This window comes from Maniola jurtina, chromosome 13, assembly GCF_905333055.1.
Source record: "Maniola jurtina chromosome 13, ilManJurt1.1, whole genome shotgun sequence".
Taxonomy (NCBI): Eukaryota; Metazoa; Arthropoda; class Insecta; order Lepidoptera; family Nymphalidae; genus Maniola; species Maniola jurtina.
This window is the reverse complement of record NC_060041.1, coordinates 1,785,593-1,805,952: the sequence shown is the minus strand read 5'-3', so window position 1 is coordinate 1,805,952 and position 20,360 is coordinate 1,785,593. Positions and strand designations below refer to the sequence as shown.

Sequence of the window (20,360 nt, the reverse complement as noted above, 5' to 3'; positions counted from 1 at the left end):
AGATTTTTATTCATGTAAACTTGTAAAAGTGCTTTTGAATCGTCAAAAGAATTTACCACTGGTTCGGAATACCATTCCTACCGAGAAGAACCAGCAAGAAACTCGGCGGTTGCTCTTTCCAAATGTCCAATTTATAATAGTATTATTATGTTGTATAATGCTGTACCATTTAAATGAATGACTTGCGCGCCACCATATAAACGAACAATTCCAATTACAATTGTACAAAGTTTCATCGCAATCGGATGGTAGGCATAGGAACGCATAAAGGACAAACAGACAAAGATACATTCATGTAAAAAAAAATAGTATATACAATAGATATATATTTATGTAGATTTATAAACCGTCTTTTCCATTCTCATTATTCCTTGGTTAAACCCGGTAGCAAATACTTAGCATTACATGAACAGTAGTAAGCCCTTGCACTAGGCAAGTAGTTTTTATTACGGAAAATGACGCGTCGTTATCCAAGTTATAGCATTGTTATGTACACAATACTGTCCTTGAACTTTACCCATTATCTTTCACATCACACACATCTTCATTATAATAGCATATTTTTTATGTATAATGCTACCATTGAGTCATTATATTATTTTTTCAATTATTTGTGGAGGTTTCGGGTTAAGGGTGATGGGTTAATTAATTTTACTGATAAGCTTATCTAATCGGGCATGTAGTAGTTGATACGTACGCTTATTAACACTTGTATTGTACAATAATGGATAGTTGTTTATAGTATTATAATGGGCCATTGTTTTTTCATGTAAGAGTTTTTATATTATATTGAAAAAGTTCATTTATTATGTTTTCTTAGCATGATATCGTTCAGTACTCGTAAAACAACTCTCTCTCATAAACGGAGATCACAATAAAGATAAGAGAATTGATCAAGAATAGATAACAGAATTGATCGAGAATAGATAAAAGAATTGATCAAAATTAAAAAATCAAACCGATTTAGATTTTTTTTTAACTCAATTAATAATAATAATTTAGTGACTAACATAGATTTAATTGTAAAAAGCATGCAATACTAACGATTTTTTTTTCTTTTTTCTCCTATCCTCTTCCTACTGTTGTTTTGTTCACCAATTTTGTGTTCCCAATGACCAAATAAAAAAAATGCCAACCAAAAAATTTTAAAAAACATTCAAATTGTCTGACAAATCAAATAATATTTTGTCATAAAAAAATTCAACTACGACAAATACGTCTGTAAAATTGAAATTCGCTTCCACATTATCTTGTTAACGTAAATTTGTCCTTTCCACACGCGGCGACTTAATTGACTTAATACATCCGGTCCTGTATGCCGTAATGTCACTCTTACGTCGCGTGGTCTACCTATTTCTATTGTTGCCATCTATATTTGAATCATCTCTAAATGGTAATCAAAAACAATTTCAAACGGGAATAACCTTTATCCAAAATATAACTGAATCGTATGTATACCTACTTGTATTTAATATTTCAACAACTTGTTCAATAACTTCAACAAAAATATACGCGACTTCATAATTTCTCCAATGTCTTTGTTTATAACGGAATGTATAATTAAAAAAAAATGCATATAATAATTTTTAACAAACGTAATTAATTGTGAAACAAATTAACCAACCATCTCTTTGACTATATCGCGTTGTCCAAAATAATCATTCATAAAAAAACTATTTTGCTTTTTTCGAAAAAAAAATCAAATTCATTTGTTTTTTTTTTTTTTAAAAACCCGGTATGACGTAATAAAACGCGCAATTACCAAAAAAAAAAACCTTTCCATCCCGATCTACCCTCCCTGTTGTGTTGCGTTATACAGTCCGAAGCCGTAGCACCACCATATTTACATACACAGACGGCACCTACGAAGAGGAGTACAGCTGCTGGCCACCAGCCATCTGCATGATCATCATATCCATAGCGGAGATCGTTCTGTTCTGCTATGACGCCGCCCAGGGCAAGACCGACGCCACGGGACCCATCGCGCAGCTATTTATATACAACCCTCACAAGAGGCAGGAGGCGTGGCGGTTCTTGACTTATATGCTCGTTCATGTTGGGTGAGTGGGTTATGTTTTTTATAACTGTTTAAAAAGCCTAAGAACAGCCACACACGCACAACAGACGGAAACGTTTAAGTGCGGAAACCAGCCCAGAAAGAAGAAGAAGAAGCCTAAGAAAGAACCAAGTGGGTACTAAGATACGGGGAAAAGGGTTCCAGATACTAGTCTCCTTGATTATTATAAGTGTAATAAATAAGTTTTTCACGCGCTTTACAGTACCCCAAAACATCCTGAGGATACTTGCCAAATTCGGAAGGAATTCCGCAATCCCATACTGAATAGTTCAATGGTAGAAACGATAAAGGAGGAACTATATTGTGTACACTCTTTCTTAAATGCCCATTATCCAATGCCCATTAAGCCACTTAAGCGTCTCAAATTTTAAATTTTACCGATCATAGTCCTCCTTCCTTTCAGCGTAGTCCATCTCCTGGTTAACCTGCTGGTGCAGTTGTTCCTCGGCGTTCCTCTGGAGATGGTCCATCGATGGTGGCGAGTGATCCTGGTATACTTGGCCGGTGTGGCAGCTGGATCGCTGGCCACCAGCCTCACTGATCCAAAGGTGTACCTTGCGGGTGCTTCTGGAGGAGTGTACGCGCTTATAGCTGCTCATATAGCTACTATTATTATGGTAAGTTGTCTTTTTCTCTAAAATTAATTAAAGCAGGATCTTTGCTTTGCAACTTTACATCGTAGAATTTGCATGTTGTACCATGCAGAAACAGATTTATGAATGAATGAATGAATGAATATACTTTTATTGTACACCACAAAATTAGTACAGAAAAACACATACAAAGCTCAACAAAATATAGGTACAATTTGGCGGCCTTATCGCTACCTAGCGATCTCTTCCAGGCAACCAAAATGGTCCAAAGGATATAGCTATAGATATTAGAGGTAGGTGGTGCAAGTATACATTTGTATATAATATTAGAATAAATAAATACATAAATAAATACATAAAAACATGTTAAAATTTAAATATTTTAATTTATCTGTTTTGGCGGAACAAACCAAGTTAGTTTTAAACTTCCTCGTGTATACTTTAGCAAAATAACGTCTGCTTCTACCCAACGCCGTCCATGATATCACCTTCATTGTTTATAACGTCCATCAATAAGATTCAATGTTTATTACGTCATCTCACCAAAGTAACCCAATAACAAATTAGGATGTAGGGAGTATTATGGGTCTATGGATGTATGTATTTTAGTGTCCATTGAGATACGCAATAACCATGCTGATTTATTGTAATAGGTATACCTACACACATACTTATTTAATCTGTTATTTTTGTGTCAAGAAGATTTGTTATCTGAATCTGAGACTGGCTACTGGGTGAAGTTAAGTATAGATAGATCCATTACAGGGACCATACAAGATACAGTTTGAATTCGTTAGCATTGTAATTCTCAGAGTTAGATAAATTTAAAGATAAATTTATTTGGCTCAGAAACAAATGTAACATAAACGTAACAAAACACAATTAGTTATAATAATAAACATTACTGCATGTGCACCTGTTTCCTGAACTAGTAAAAACTGTGTCTCGGAAAACAGGGCTTCCAAAACGGAGAATACAAAACAAAGTAAAGCACAAAGTAAAATAAAGATTTTTTGTGAGTGCTTTGGCACCCGTACTAGGAAAACCTGTGTTACGGGCACCGCAGTGCGTTAGAAGTAGTCTTAAGTTTTTGTCGTGAAAATGGTCGTACGATGATCCAACAGGGTTGTAGAAAGATCGCCCGATGTTCCCCCCTCGCGTTGCCGAGCTCGCGCAATGACGCGTGAACAACTAGGACACTCAAAAGAGATCGGTATATTTGGTTACATGATCGGACGATCAAACCTATCGTTCGATTGTTATCAATCATTGCCTGTGCTCGCACGATGGCTTGCGAGCATCAATTAGGACAATCTGAAGAAATCTGTATGTTTGAATTCATGGCGCGACAAAAACGCATCGTGCCATCCTACGATCCTTGCCAATTAGAATTTAGAACGATGGGGGACAGTACCTTTCAGGGGGGACTTCGGAGGGACTACCATTTTAATTTGGCAGCTTAGTATTTCTGTGACCAAGGGACTACAATGATTCTGTTGTGTATGAGTGTGGTCGAGCGCGTATACGAAAGTAAAGGCAAAAACTTGGTATAATTTTCAGAATTGGGCGGAAATGGAGTTCGCGATAATCCAACTGCTGGTGTTTCTACTGCTGGCGTCGGTGGACGTTGGTACCGCGGTGTACGACCGGTACTGGAGACACCTGCAGCAGAACATTGGCTACGTGGCGCATCTGGCGGGAGCAGTGGCCGGTATGTACAACTTCCAGAACTGGGTGGAAATTCGCGAAAATATACTATACTAACTAACCTATGACTTCGCTGTGGTGGCGTTTGCTGGTGCGCGTGTTGAGCCTTTTTGGAGTGTTTTTTTTTTTTTGTTAGAAGTGGCCGGTTTTTGAGTTCTGCTGGTGTTTACTGGTGGTGGAACTGACTGGGTAGCGCTCTAAAGGGGCGCCGCGTGTATGTCGGTGGGCGCCGGCACAGACGAAGTCCATACTTATACATATAGTTTCCCTAACTTGTTCCCTAACTACACACTTGACATTGGCTAATCAGTGTAAAGCCAGACGAGAGAAAAAAATAATAATAACTAACCTATACACTTCCTGTTGACCTAGAATCATGAAAGACAGGTAGCACTGTCTTATAGCACCAGTAAACAGAAAAATCTGTAAATCTAATCTCTCTAATTTGTAGTTATATCGCGAAAAAAGTTAGTGTTGTTTCTTGTAGGTTGGTACACGTCGTGTGCGAGTCTGACTCGCACTTGACCGGTTTTTTTAAAGGCACATGAAAATGAAAGACGAAAAAAATTATGTTTACCCCGACTAATAAATACCTCATCAATATTAAAGAAAATTAACGGAAAAATGGAGCTCGCTTCGCTCACGACAGTTTTTTGTTTTCGATTCTCATAGTTTTGTAGACATTATACAAGAATATGCGTCTATACCAACCTACAAAACAAAAGCAGCAATATTCCCGTCTACTTCACTCGCGGCTTGTGTGTTATTAAATAAGTATTAAGTAAGTTTGTGTGTTATTTAATAAGTATCCTCTTGTTTTCCAGGTCTCCTCGTAGGCATAGGAGTACTCCGGAACTTAGAGAAGAGAAAATGGGAGAAGCGGTTATGGTGGGCGGCAGTTGTACTATACTTCTCACTGATGATAGCCGGGGTGCTTGCCAATATCTTCTGGACGTCGCATTTCGAAACTACGAGTACATAGAACAAAGAAATTCTTCTAGAACATTCTAGTTATATTCTCGAATTTTGTAAAGGAGCTTCTAAATAGGCAGTTATAAAGCTGTGTTAACGATTTAGACGTGGTGGTGGACGCAACTTTTTTATCATCATGACCAAACCATCGCCGGCTCATTACAGAGCACGGGGTTTCCTTTCAGAATGAGAATGGTTTTGCCATAGCTGGCCAAGTAAGGATTACAACAACATAAAATTCAGTCAAAAACTGTTCTAAGTTAGTCACTGATGTCAAAGGACTCTATAGAAAATGTATATTTTACGTTCCATTACATACAGTGCAAAAAAAAAAACTAAAACAATATATTATTATTTAAATATCTCGCGAAAACAATATGGCGCCTTATATGTCATCGTGACGTCACTTGCTTGTATTTTGTACGAAATTACACTCTATACGCAACTGTTTACAAGTAGTTGACGTCATCAACCATTCGGCCAATTCACAGTCGTTTACGATCACGTGACTAAAGTAGACAAAAATCATTTTCTTTGTCGATTTTCTCTTAAAATGCCTCGTATTTTTCTTAACTCATTAAATAGTTGATTATCAAATTTCGTATTCAATACGGATATTATTACTAGATCCTATATTTTACATGCTGTCAAATACGCTATTGAGATTGTAATAATGATTGATGCAGTTTTTTCGCAATCGACCAGCTGGGCTATAGTGCCGATGGTGGGTACCCATGGATTGGGACCATTGAGGGTATTCCCAAATAAACCCCTCCTTTAAGGGCAATTAAGGTACTATATTGAAATAACTTTATGGTTTATCCTTGCAAAAGTCTGATGAAATCGTCTTGATGCCTTATTTAAAATTTTTACTAAAAAACTTTGATATCATTTTTAATAGAATTAGGTACTTTCGGAATTCCACAGCATACAACCAAGGATGCTGAATTTTCTTAGTTTTTTTTTAATAGTAAGCATCAAAGCATGGTGATTCTTGTATGTTTTTTTTCTTATCTTGAATTTGAAAGGGGTTTGAATATTTTGGTATGGAGCCTGGCCTACTTAGTGGTAACCTCTTTTTTCATAATAGTGGCCTTGCATAAAAACCTATATTAATCAATACAAATTTTTATTGTATGAGGCAAAATCTTCCAAAATGTTAAGATTCCGAGATATGCTATAATATATGTAATATAATTAATATAAATATATAATATTGTGTGGCCGCTATTTTGGAAAAAAAAATGGCTGACTGCTAGGTAGGCCAAAATCTTCAAACCCTTTAGCCATGAATGTATGCCTAGTTGTTTGTTTGTACTTGTAAGATAATATGTTTTCTATTATAATAGTTACGTGTTAAAGTATTGTTAGTTAAAGTATTTATTTTTTGTGTCGTGTTACGTTCCCATCGTGCTGTAAATGCTCAATCGTTACTTTACTTCTTCCCGTCGATAGGGTTGTACCATTATAACTCAGTCGCGCTAAGTTTGCACCTGGGACTTCGTCTGTGTTGGTGTTAGCTGGCGGGCGTGCTCTGCTTTTTTGGAGTCTTTTTTTTTGTTAAAACTGTCTGGAAAGCGCTCTAAGGGGGTGCCGTGCGTGTGTCGGCGAGCGCCGGCACAGACGGGGTCCATACTTGTATAGTTTAACTAACTTGTTACAAATAACTACAAACTTGACATTGGCTAATCTTTGTAAAGCCAGACGAGAGAAAAAAAAAGTTTGCACCTCGCTGGAATGCGGTGCCTCTCCCACTTCCCCGCTCACCTCCCCGCGGTCGCCTTATCGCGTCCGTACGGTTCGCATACCGTACCTAAGCGTCAGTGTGACGTCATCGACGCGAGGTGCAAACTTAGCTTGACCGAGTAGTAATTGCATGCTGAATTTTTAATTTCGATATCACCAAGATATCGAAATAAAAATTCCGTGCATACGATTTAGCTTGACTTGTAGTGTGCGTTTAGATTTTGTGAATATTTTAAATTGTGCTGTATACAGTATATCGTATCATCCTTACGCATAGTATTAAAAAAATCAAGACCAATTTTGTATAGGATATGCATTTGTCGTTTAAAAAAAAAACGAATTTGTATGGGCTTAAAAGTATTAGACAGCCGTCCTTGTATTTATTATAGTGTAAATTAATTATTATGTTACGGCTAATGTAAAATAGTTTGTATTGTTAACGTATTATATTGATCACAAAGATTGCGAGCTATACATTTTTTCTCAGAATCATAACAACCAATGAGCATCAGTGTCCTTAGTACAAGTTCGCAGATCTCGGCAAATTAATCGTGATAGACTTCGGATATCGTAACATTACAATGTCAATGTAAAATGGACTTAAACTGTATCCAGCGCTCCAAGCGAAAACTGCAAAATAAAAATTGGTAGAACTGGATGAACGAATTTAAACCAAGTTACATTACTCTTTAGGTCCATTTTACATTGGCGTTATAGTAATCTATCAACATTGTTGAATTGTACCAATTTTAAAGAAATCCGAACGACGACACAGTGCTCTGAGTATGCGCTGACACAGAGAATGTATGCTGATAGATTTGCAAGCAATTTAAAGTAAATTTATCGTACCAAATCTAAAGTATCTTTGATAAACTATCAATTATAATAATTTTTCGGTTCATCGACTAGCTTGGTGTGCATTAGGCCTAAAACTTATAAATATAAGCATATGTATGCCTATAGGTAAATCTTTTTATTGAGAAACTATTATACTATCCAGTTGGTTAAAGTTTAATTAAGGAACTATACTGGGAATATCGGCAGCTCTGTTAGATATCTTTTCGCTCTTTTGACTTTTTGCCATCTGGTATTATGACTTGTTAAAATTTAGGCTATTTTCTCAAATGAGTAAATATTTTTAGAAGCAATTTAATGTCAATTTGTTATAGTAATACAGTTATGTTCGAATCTTGGTGGTTCAGTAAAACGCATATAAAATGTTTTTTCTACTGGACAAAACGACAGGAAACAGCCAACTTCGGCTGAATTTGTAAAAAATACGGGAGCTTTATTTACCCCGTATTTTATTTTCGTAATCATGGGTTTTGTATTATCATACCCTGAAATACAGGGTAACCCGTAAAATACGGGGCATCTGGCAATCCTATTTATTAGGTACTTTCTACTTATTTAGAGTGCCTTACGTTGAATACCTTACATTTGGATGAATTTACAATTTAACTTTTGGATAAAATTTCAGTACTTTTTGTAACAAATTTTCTTTAAGCTATGGCGTAAGCTTATAATACCTGATTGAAACGATGTAAATTATATGTACCTACTATTTTAAAAAATCACTGCCTTTTATGTAATGTTTGAAGAAATTAAATCTACTATTTGAATGTATGCCTACTGAAACTATTTGTATACTTATATAAGCAGTCGTGCTTACTGCATAGCGTACTACAATTTTCTTGACTCGAGATCGCTTGGTGCAGTCAAGGAGCTGCATCACAATGACTGCTCTCGGCTTCTCGAACTGTGGACTGCTCTAGCGCAGTTAATAGCAGCTGCAGTTAATTTGCCATCTACTTGAGCAGTTGACGCTAACAGTTGACAGTTGCTTATGCTAAATGTGAATGCTCATCTATTCTTTTCATAACATGGTGAAGTAAAGTACCAATGTTAAGTTAAAATATAGCTTTATCGTTAATTGTTTAATTTGATACATAGGAGTATCTCCTACATTGCTGGACGAGTATAATAATTCAGTTATAAATAAATAAAATTACTATTATGGGTGCATAATATTTTTATAAACTGAGAAGTTAGTGTGGTCAAAATCTTTAAATTACTTTTTTGTAACTGAGCGTTTCTTAAATATTTAAGAACTTATTGCGAATGGTGATCAATATTTGTATTATTAAGAAAACGGATGAACTCAAGTTTAATCGAAGAGTTTTAAATTAGTTTATAGAAGTGCCATTTGCTGTTCTTCAATATAAAGACAGCATGTCGCCAAATTTCGGTCAAAACGTAAGGGCAGCTGTTTCTTTGATGCAATTACGCTTTTAAATATGTGAAAAATCGAGTGAAATTATATCACACTAATATTATAAAGGCGAAAGTTTGTATGTGTGTGTGTGTGTGTGTGTGTGTGTGTGTGTGTGTGTGTGTGTGTGTGTGTGTGTGTGTGCGTATGTTTGTTACTCCTTCACGCAAAAACTACTGGACGGATTTGGCTGAAATTTGGAATGAAGATAGATAATATCCTGGATTAGCACATAGGCTAATTTTTATCCCGGAAAATCAAAGAGTTCCCACGGGATTTCGAAAAACCTAAATCCACGCGGGCGAAGTCGCGGGCATCGGCTAGTTGTTAATATTTGTTTCATCAATAAACTGACAATCCCTATTTTTTTACAATTATTATTTAAATTTTATTGTTTCTGTGATCAATAAGTCGGTTTTTTAGCTTTAATTAAATATTATTTATTTAAATATGGCACTAGCTTGAAAGCCAGAAATTAAAATATTTTTTAAATAAATAAAAAAAAGCTATGTGTTTCTACTAAGATGATTGACGCCATACTTGTAATGTAATGTCAAACTCTCTCTCTTTTTATAATATTGTTCTTTGTATTATTTCGTAATTGAATTTTTGGTTGGTTTCTCATAGTGGGCTTACTTGTATATTGTAAATATATATAGGTTTTATACGTTTAGTTGAATTTTCATTAAAACAAAACATTAAACATAGTATTTTAATAGGCATATTATTACAAGCCACAAAGTAATCATCGTAGTTGAAATTCATAGAACATACATTTTATATTTTTAACTTTTTGAAATAAATAAATAGGAACACATTTTTTATGTGAATAAAAAAAAGCTTTTAGGCAAAAATCTAAGTATGTATGTGAAACTTTGAAACAAGACAATTATTTAGATTAAAGATTAATAATAATTATGTTGTATTATTTATTCTTTAAGTGTTGTTTGATTAGATTAATTTCCTATTTGTAATAATTAATTTAAAATGTATACGCACATTTCAATGTGATGTGTCGTCTATGGAATGAGTTGAAATAAATGCCATTTTTTGTAAAAAAAAATTGTTTTATTTTTTAATCAATTATTTATACATCCCAAAATAATACTAAACAGAGATTCCTAATCAGGTTTTGTACTCGTATAAGTGATGCCAAACTTCTGGAATAGGTAGTCTGAAGTTCCTGTTCGTCCCGTTAGGAATACGCAGGGCGCGCGGGCGTAGGTATGCTTAGCCCCGCTTCCCGCCGATATCCTTTATCACTTGTTTAACTGACTGCGACTGTCTGACCGACTGATTGCGACTGTTTGACCGACTGATTGCGACTGTTTGACCGACTGATTGCGACTGTTTGACCGACTGATTGCGACTGTTTGACCGACTGATTGCGACTGTTTGACCGACTGATCGTACTGATGCGACGCTGTCACCAATTCAGAGCAATCGGGAAGTTTGGTATCACCTTTACAATACTTACCTAATTACTATTATTTAAGGAGCTCCTGAGCTTTTTCTCCATACATAAGCCCCTTAATTTTGTAAGAAAAACTTATTCATCGTAATCGGTAGGAAATTCTGCACCGTGATTGGTTGTAAAAAAAATAAACAGCAAATCAACCAATCAAAGGGCAGAATTTGCTGTCGGTTACGTCAATGGATACGTTTTTCTTTCACAATCAGGGTGGGCTGGATTGCAGCTACTAGTAAAAAAGTACCTAAGTAATCAAAAAACTATCAAAGAAATCGAAATGTATGTACCTACCTAATGTAAGAATGTACAAACTCATACTGTGAATACAGTTTTAAGCATTACATACTTATTCTATTTATTATTTACAACAATTTAAGTAAGTACCTAGGTACCTACTTAAGTAAAAAATAATAATTTATCATTGAAATAGGAATGAAGTCTTTTAAAAAAAGTGTATCTCAGTAAAACAGTTTCATTGCTATACCTAGTCTATACAGGGAGATAAAATATTATTAGTATAGGGCGCTCTCTGTTACGTAATCCTATACATATGACAAAGACATTAAACTCACTGGGCGTTAACCATTTTGAGTGGCCAACCAATCACAAACATGTTTTCAAAAAACATTCGAAATTCAATTCGAAAATGTTTTCAAAAAATTCGAAGTTAAATTAGGAAACATAGTTTCGTTTGATTGACTGGTGTCTCAAAATGGTTAGCACCCCCTGAGATTTTTTCTTCTATCATTTGTATGAAACATGTTTTTGGAATTTTGTACCAAAATGTAGGTTGTCATTCACCCAATTTTTTTTGTGTGTTTTGAATAAAGCTCTCATTACACAGATTTCGGTTTCTTTCCGTATGTGTTCGCATAATATATTTCTCCACGTCGCCTTTAGTTGAGAACTTATTCAAATCAAAAAAACATTTGCTCATAAAATATTTACATACAAAACATGATTAAAAAAAATCATTAATGGTTGGCGCGTAATGTTTTCTTAATTAAAACACATCAATATCAATAAAATAATAGAATTAGTTATTTGTACAACAACATAGTAAAGTTCATTTTTGAGACAACTTGAGACAACGCTTTTTCTCACTGAGTGAGCAAAAACGACTTTTGCTCCCTGGTTTTAGACAGCAAAGGCGCCCTTTTAGCTAAGCGCCGCGTAACTAGTGAGGTGAAAAAATATATACTATTTGATAGAAATGTTTTTGGCACAAACTACACATCGAAACTCGATGAATGGGCACATGACTAGACAGCATGGAAGTTAAAACCCTCTAACATGCTTCTCGTTCACCAGTATGCACTTTTTCCTTGTGTGTTTTGAGTGTACCACCTTGTGTAAAGCTCTTGTCACACAGGTCGCAAGCGTACGGTTTCTCTCCCGTGTGTGTTCGTATGTGTTTCTCCACGTCGCTTTTAGTGGCGAACTTTTTTCCACACACATCTATAGGACACGCGTAGTTCTTGTTGTGGAGTCGGTTGTGTAGATATAGCTTCTTGTATGTTGCGAACTTTTTTGAACATATCTGAAACAGTATTTAGAAATCACATAGTGCCAGACACTTAGGTTGAAATAGAATAAATATAGAGCACACTTTGACTTTGCTTAGATTCAAGATTCTTTATTTGCAGAAACATTTTTTACAATTAAGTACATATTGTCCAGTAGAAATGTTTCGCCTTACATAATCACTCATGCAAAATTAGTACAAAGTATAATTCATATTTAATCTATTCTTTAAATTACAAATTAGACTTAAGTTTCGGTTAAAACGAGATTTATGCCGGCGGTTCTCGTTTTAACTGTGTCTGAAATCTGAGCACAATCAGAATGCACTCTATAGATAAGATAGCCTTAGTATTGTGGCAACGCCCTGCCAGACACCCTTAAACTTTCGTAAAATAACAAAGATCTGGCATTATGGCTCTTTCTTTATAATATATAATTATTATATACTAGCTGGTGCCCGCGACTCCGTCTGCGTGGATTTACATTTTTCAAAATCCCGCGGGAACTCTTTGATTTTCCGGGATAGAAAGTAGCCTATGTGTTAATCCAGGTTATAATCTATCTCCATTCCCATCCAAATCCGTTCAGCCGTTTTTGTGTGATTGGGTAGGTAACAAACATCCACACTTTCACATAACATTACTAGGGGATTACTAGGGGATGCCCGCGGCTTCGCCCGCGTGTATTTCATTTTTTTTAAATTCTGTAGAAACTCTTTGATTTTCCGGGATAAAAAGTAGCCTATGTCCTTCCCCGGGATGTATCCCAAGTCTGTACCAAATTTCATTAAAATCGGTTCAGCAGTTGGGCCGTGAAAACGTAGCAGACAGACAGACACACTTTCGCATTTATAATATTAATAATATGGATTAGGATTATGTAGAATAAAATGTAAAATAATTTTTAAACGTGGTAACAATCTTACTCCTAATAGGCTGCAATCGTCTCATTCTCTCAAAGTTTAGTTTTCTTAAGGTTTTATTTCTACTACGTGTGGGGACTGCACATGTTTTTTAATAGAAATTAAAAACTAATTTAATTAAAACACCCTTGACTTACATCACATTTATTTTCAGGATTGCTAAAATCATCCTTTATTTTCTTTTGACTTGCTGTTTCCTGTAAGCTGTCTGGTTGAGATAGATCTTCAATGATATAAAAAGTCTCACACATTTCATATTCAGTGTTGTTATCGTCATGATCATTTCTTTGTTCACTCACTGATTGTTCAGAGCTATCAGGTAGAATTCCCTCACTTATTGTGGATTCCTGAATTTGATGGGAAAAAATTCAATATAAATACTTAATAAAAGAAAAAAATGCAACGAATGTTATTTTAATTTAGATTTTCATTGTATGTTGTATGGAAGGGGCCCTAACCATCAATAATGAAAAATATGACAAAGACAAGTTTAGCAAAATACCTTTATTTTTTCATTTTCATCATCACCGAAGAGTGACTTGAGATGGCATTCGTTTTTCTTGGCTTTTACGCGGAGTTCTGACGCCTTGGTTACAATATCTAGACAGTTCTTACATATCCTTTGTGGCAAGTTGTCTATAGGTGAAACCTAAAACAAAGGACCATGCAGCATTTAAGGTCCAATTTTGTCAATGGTGATGAGACCCATGATATTCTAAGTACTTAATATTTATTATTTCAATCCAGCATGAATATGGTGTTTTGGTATGTGTTTTTTAGTTCTGTATCTCCAGAGAAAAAAGGAATCCTTATAGATTACTTCGCAATGATATACCATATACCAATAGTTTGAAGTAAAACTGTATTATGGCGCAATTTGGTAATCAACTAATCACAACTCTCATGCTAGCCCTCCTATTTACCTTGACTCCTGTACATCTGTGAATATCTGCTGATAAACCGTCCTTCTCAAATATATCACAGAACCCATGCTCATCCAGGCACAATCTACATATTTCGTAGAACATGATACTTCCCTTTTTCTGCTCCATTCCTGAATGTAAAGAAGTTCTAACCGCTTTGATGATATCAGACTATTTTAAATAATTTAAATAGTAATCCAAAGTACAAAAATCACTGATTTTCCATGATTTATTCTATCACAGAAAAAATGTAAATACCTATGTAATTAAATAAAAATAAAATAGGTATAACATGTAACATGATATATAAAAACAACCACCGAAAACAACAAAGAATGTGACAGATGTCATCGATGTCATTGTCATGATGACAAATGCTACATATACACGGTGCACGTAGCTCGCGCTACATAGACTCGGACGGATTTTTATAGTCAATTATTTTCATAAACATGTACAGCGCGGTAAGCGGCCTTTAGAGTCCAGATTCCAGATCAAGCCGAGAATTTCTCGGAGAACGTGAAGATAAAACAGAAGTCTTTTTTGTATAAACTTCTTGCCCAATAGCGCAAGATACCTAACTACTAAGATCAACGGATCAGCCTGGATATAATATTTCCTATCAAATAAAAAAAAAAAAAAAAAAACTACTAAGATTTAGTACATTAGTATATACGTGCTGTGTGTAAGTGCACCCTAACTCTAAATCGGTGAATTTTATCACCTGTGGTATTTGTCTGTGGTCGTGTTACCATGGCAACTAACACTGTTTGGTGGTTTGTGGCTGTGGTTTGTGGTGTTTTGACAGAAAAACTTTTTTGCAAGTGTAGATTTGAATTTGAATCAGAAATTGTTTTAAAGATTTATAAATAAAACAATGAGTGAATACAATATGAAATACAACAAGTTTGCTGGTATTTACTGGCCCCAATATCCGTTACAAGAATTATCTATCAGGTAAGTATGACTGAGTCAAGAGTCAAGACAGTGTGGCTACCTATTACAAAGTACAAATAAATTATAAATAAGTAGATATTAGCGATATGGGCTTAAAACGCTACCACACTCCTTCTTGGTTAGCCCACTTCCATCTTAAATTGCACTTACCACCATGTGAGAAGTCAAGGTCTATTTATTTGTAGGTATTTATACCTTAATATAGAGGACGCCTGCCTTGCGAGGCATATTATTAACACCTTTCCACCTAATTTTTCATGTTTAGACTGTAGACCCAGATTACTTTAACCCAACAGCTTACCAGTACAATTTTAGTTTAGTTAGACAAAAGTCTATACAATTTTCAGGATTACAATGCTAAGCTTAATTTTCTATAATCCCCCAAAACAGACAAGTTTGTATGTTACAACATGCAATGGTACATTGTGGAGTCTACATCTATGGATACACAGGTGTTGCAGTTAAACATATTATACTGAATTTGTTCTGGAAGATCTGTTTGGTGTTGTGTGTTGGTGGTGTGTATTGATATTCCTACTTCTTTAGTAGTGGGAGGGCGGGTGGTGCATACTGCATATCGCCTGCCGCATGTTGTACCATACAAATTTGTCTGTTTTGGCGGATTACAGCAAATTAAGCTTGTAGTTCCTTGTAAGTATATAATGGAATTCCGCAAAGTTCCTAACATCTGCTCCTATCCAACTTTTCAGAATTAAACTGAAGTCTAAAGAAAGCATTTTAACACTGCCAAAATTCGAAGACTACAAATATAAATCAAATGAAGAAAATCTCAACATCCTAGAGAGCAACAAAATAGAAGAATATATTTTTCAGTGGCAAAATAAAGTTTTTAGCTATTGGGAATTTCAAAAATATTCTGATATTTACAACTGCAATACAGAAATGGAGCTAAAATATCACGATATGATAAAAGAGATTAATAATTATGAACATAAAAAAGTTTTCACTTATATCCATGAAGACTATCATTTACCTGTCCCTGTAGGAAATAAAAAAAGAAATGTACAGTCTATGGTTTGTTTAAATGATTGTTTTGATCGTTTGGATTTGGAAGATGTTGGTGATGTGTCCAATTCAATGAGGCATTTGTTTAGGAGTGAAGAGAATTTGTCCTCAGATGAAGAGCAATGGATGTCTATGCATATTGTACTGGACAGTTCAGAGTATGAGTATGTATCCAGTCTTTTTAGGGTTCCATAGTAAAAAGAAACCCTTATAGTTCTGTCCAGTCTGGCTGTTTGTGTAACAATCATTTAAAAAATGAATTATAGTATCTAAAGAGTTGATGCCTGCGAATTTGTCAGTATGGATTTAAGTATTTTCAAAAACCCATGGAAACTCTTTAATTTTCCAGGACAAAAAGTAGCCTATGTCCTTGCCCTGGAATAAGCTATCTCAGTATGGGCTGTTAAAAGCTAGCAGACAGACGGACAGAAACACTTGCATTTTTAATATTATGTATTTATGTAATTGTAAGATTTTTTCATGTCTTGAGTTTTAGTTTGAGGAGTAATAATATATACAGAAAAATCTTTTCAGGGACTCCCACCTTCTGTACAAAGAGGAGCATATTCTTGTCTCGCTATATCACAATGTAACATACAACTATCTCATAGTGACCCCTAATATCAATGACATAGAGTACAATGCGTACTGCATAGAGAACCAGCCGGAGATTGAGTATGGAGTTGAGATTGAGTTTGGAAAGGAGAGTGGGAGTGAGTTAGTGGAGTTAGTAAGTTATTTAAATATATTGTCAAATAATTTGATAATTAAGTAGGTACGTTGATTCTGAAAGGAAAACCTGCATCAATCATTATTACAAGCGCAATTGTTGTGATTGGCTAAATTTATGGTAGTCTTGTTGCAACAATGCATTGTAACCAATAGTGAGCGAGTGTCGCAGTGCTAGTCTTTGGCGGAGAGTGGCAGTGTCACGATAGCGCGTATCGATCGATTTTGCTCGCTAACATTGATGCCAATCGATAACTTAATTGTTGATCTTTAGGATCGATTCATACGGACAGCAAATCGAATCGAATTTCTGAAAGTTAATGTAACATACCTATTGACCGCTATATCCACCTTCACGTTTTTCATCAAATCCTATTTAACGCTAGATATCTATGAAACAACTAGGTTTCTTCGATTTTACCCCACCCTTAGCCTAATACATATATGACAGATGTCGATTTCAGGATCATACAGAGATTTCCTCACGTTAGTTCACTCTGACCACATATGTAAAACACAACTAATTTCACTCTCCAACTCGCACTTGACCGGTTTTTTGTTTGTTGACAGTTAAACAATCTTTTAAGAAAATGGGAAAAGAAGCAAAAAAAGTTGCTTAGCTTCGTTATGCCCACGCTGGGAAGGAAGAAGTTCTTTGTGACGTTTGAGATAGTCTCAGCCGTAGACTTTGACATGGACAACTTGTATGTAGAGTTTCATATAAAGGTATTTCTTTATTATAGTGTTCTTTTCAGGGTTCCGTAGGTACACGGAAGGTGTTAACGGGACCCTATTACTAAGCTTCCACTGTCCATCCGTCTGCCTGTCAGCGGGCTGTATCTCATGAACCGTAATAGGTAGAGAGTTGAAATTTTCACACTGTGTGTAAGTATTTTCTGTTACCGCTATAACGGCAAATAGGAAAAATTTCAAAATGGCCGCCGTGAAAATAAAAAAGTGTTATTTCACCCTTCAAGTGTGAGTAGATTAGTTGGACTAGATTAATAACTAGACTAATACCCTTGCTAGATTAATTAGACTAGATTAATAGCTATTCAAAGCTAAGCTGTAGATTCCAGATGACCTACAATGCAATGGGGACTTGCAAGGTCGAACTCACACCAGCAAGAGTTTGACCACCGAAGAACACCACGAATGGAAATACGGACACATGGTGGAGTTAGAGCTGGAATGTGCCACTGGAATAGGTGAGTAAGAACAATTTGTAAGAGAGGCTCCATCAAATTTTAGGATCATGATATCTTAGGAACAGTGATTCTTAGGGAAATAAGTGTAAGAAAAATTTTAGAAAACTATATGATCTACAATTTTTGTCGACATATTATGATAAAACTTCCTTAGCTTTAAAATGCAAAAATCCCATTTTTGTGAACTTCGACCTTATATATATGTGTATATTTTGTTTTACAAATGTGGGACAGATGGCTGATGGGGACTTTTCACAATTCATTTATATTGGTGTTCCAAACACTCATTCTAATTTTTAGTTCTATGGGAATTATTGTAACCTTAAATGTCGATTTTGACCGGACTATAATTAATATCCCATAGTGAAAATGAGTTTAATAAGGATTTCTTTGTTTTTCTGTGAAAACCTAAAAATGGTACTTAGTCTAATAAATCGTGAATAGTCAAAATTTATTCTTAAATTATTCTAAAACACCTATTTCAGATCCTCTTCCCCTCAAGATCTACCTAGAAGCAATATCAATCGACTGGTGGGGTCGTCATCGCACAGAAGGTTACAGCTATCTCCCTCTCACATTAGAGCCGGGTGAACATAAGCGGCATCTGTCCTGCTCTCGCCCTGAAGAGTTGGATACGGTAGAAGCGAATAACAGACGGTTTTTTGTTGGCGGATGCCATTTGATCAAAGATTTGGATGTATTGGCCAATCCTCAATTACACGTAAGTCAATAAGCAAATTTTAATAAAACAAATAAATAATTCCATTGTATTGTAACTTGTGACTGTTTGATTCAAATAGTAGAGTATGTGATTAACTTCCTCTGCTCAGTTTTTTGTACCTTGTACATGTGATCGTTATATTTAACTTACTTTCCTGTCAACATATTTGGATTCCTGTCATAGTCGTTTTATTTTGAAAAATTCCCGCTAAACCAAAATAACTATTTGAGTACGCCAGTTTATCGTCATACAGAAAATGTAGATTTAGTGCCTGTTACAATATTCTTTTAAGAATTAGCTTTATCTTTTATTCCAGAATACCAACTTCAGATACGTTTCAACAGGCTCCCTCTCAGTCCGATGGCGAACGATAACTCAGTCGCAATCTATCGGAGACCACGTTTACCCTTCAAGTCCGGGGGCGTCCGCTAGTGCCATATTGACGGGAGCGGACGCCGTGCTGCGACAGTACAAAAAGGCCAAAGCTACCCTCGCGGCCGCTACCAGAAACTTACCGGACAACTGAAAGAGACTGATGATCCAGGAAACTGATAGACCCAGGAGACAAATAGAATACCTATAAAGGTAGTTTCTTTATTGGCGGAAGTGGATGCCATAGTGATGATAGTACAAGATGGCTTCAGATACTCTCGTGGCCGTTTTTGGAAGCTTGCTGGACAACTGAAAACCCAGAAGACTGATAGACTCAAAAGACTCTTGCTAAACTTCTTCAAGTACTTAAATAAACTTACCTAAAAAAAACTTAAACAAAACTTAGAAAAATTAAACAGAAACTGCAAAGTAATCGCAATACTGCGATTAATTGATTTTCCAAACATTTTTACCGTCATTATAAAGGCATTTTGCAATAATTTGTATAATATTTAAAGGTTAATTTTGGTAATGATAATAAATTGTAGTAAATAAAACAACGTATGTATTATTATATTTATGAGGTATTTGTTTACAATTATGTATAGGTAAATAAATTATTATATTTAATAAACCGAAAAGTAAACGAAACGGATTTTTTACTATTGATCTTTTTTTGTACCAACGTCGTACTTAACAAAAACAAGCCCCTTAGCGAAAAAAATTAATAAGTACATTGAATTAAAATCAGGTAAAAAAAACTCTGAGACTACAATTGGAGTGAATTCTTTAATATGCTCAGGTTAAAAATTAATTCGTGGCGACACCGACATCCGCTGCCGTCATACCTGATACCTGAATACTGATAGCCACCGAGCTCATTAGACATTTATTTTTAACCCCCGACCCAAAAAGAGGGGTGTTATAAGTTTGACGTGTGTATCTGTGTATCTGTCTGTGTATCTGTCTGTGGCACCGTAGCGCCTAAACTAATGAACCGATTTTAATTTAGTTTTTTTTGTTTGAAAGGTGGTTTGATCGAGAGTGTTAGCTATATAATCCAAAAAAATCGGTTTAGCCGTTTGAAAGTTATCAGCTCTTTTCTAGTTACTGTAACCTTCACTTGTCGGGGGTGAAGGG

General features: G+C 35.4%; 3 protein-coding genes across 7 annotated transcripts in view; 2 read left to right on the top strand and 1 right to left on the bottom strand.

Moving 5' to 3' along the window:
* The window catches only part of LOC123871206 (rhomboid-related protein 1-like), a 31,753-nt gene extending 25,879 nt beyond the window's left edge, over window positions 1-5,874 (top strand). For 3 of the 5 annotated variants that reach the window (XM_045914854.1, XM_045914851.1, XM_045914856.1), the window contains 4 exons: window positions 1,820-2,060; window positions 2,481-2,694; window positions 4,231-4,381; window positions 5,202-5,874. In XM_045914854.1, coding sequence (XP_045770810.1) covers window positions 1,820-2,060; window positions 2,481-2,694; window positions 4,231-4,381; window positions 5,202-5,359 — 764 coding nt within the window. In that variant the 3' untranslated portion in view covers window positions 5,360-5,874. The remainder of the gene's footprint in view (window positions 1-1,819; window positions 2,061-2,480; window positions 2,695-4,230; window positions 4,382-5,201) is intronic. The other 2 variants (XM_045914855.1, XM_045914852.1) reach the window with 1 other exon arrangement.
* A 5,979-nt stretch (window positions 5,875-11,853) lies between these two features.
* LOC123871208 (zinc finger protein 214-like) lies at window positions 11,854-14,531 on the bottom strand. The gene is made up of 4 exons (XM_045914858.1): window positions 14,208-14,531; window positions 13,787-13,933; window positions 13,422-13,631; window positions 11,854-12,378 (listed from the first exon to the last, which is right to left on the bottom strand). Exons 1-4 carry the CDS (start codon window positions 14,334-14,336, stop codon window positions 12,127-12,129), a joined length of 738 nt encoding a protein of 245 aa, XP_045770814.1. The 5' UTR covers window positions 14,337-14,531; the 3' UTR covers window positions 11,854-12,126.
* A 441-nt stretch (window positions 14,532-14,972) lies between these two features.
* On the top strand, window positions 14,973-19,871 carry LOC123871205 (Meckel syndrome type 1 protein). The gene is made up of 7 exons (XM_045914850.1): window positions 14,973-15,164; window positions 15,875-16,354; window positions 16,725-16,920; window positions 17,490-17,645; window positions 17,992-18,127; window positions 18,613-18,848; window positions 19,165-19,871. Exons 1-7 carry the CDS (start codon window positions 15,085-15,087, stop codon window positions 19,372-19,374), a joined length of 1,494 nt encoding a protein of 497 aa, XP_045770806.1. The 5' UTR covers window positions 14,973-15,084; the 3' UTR covers window positions 19,375-19,871.
* Window positions 19,872-20,360: the final 489 nt, after the last annotated feature.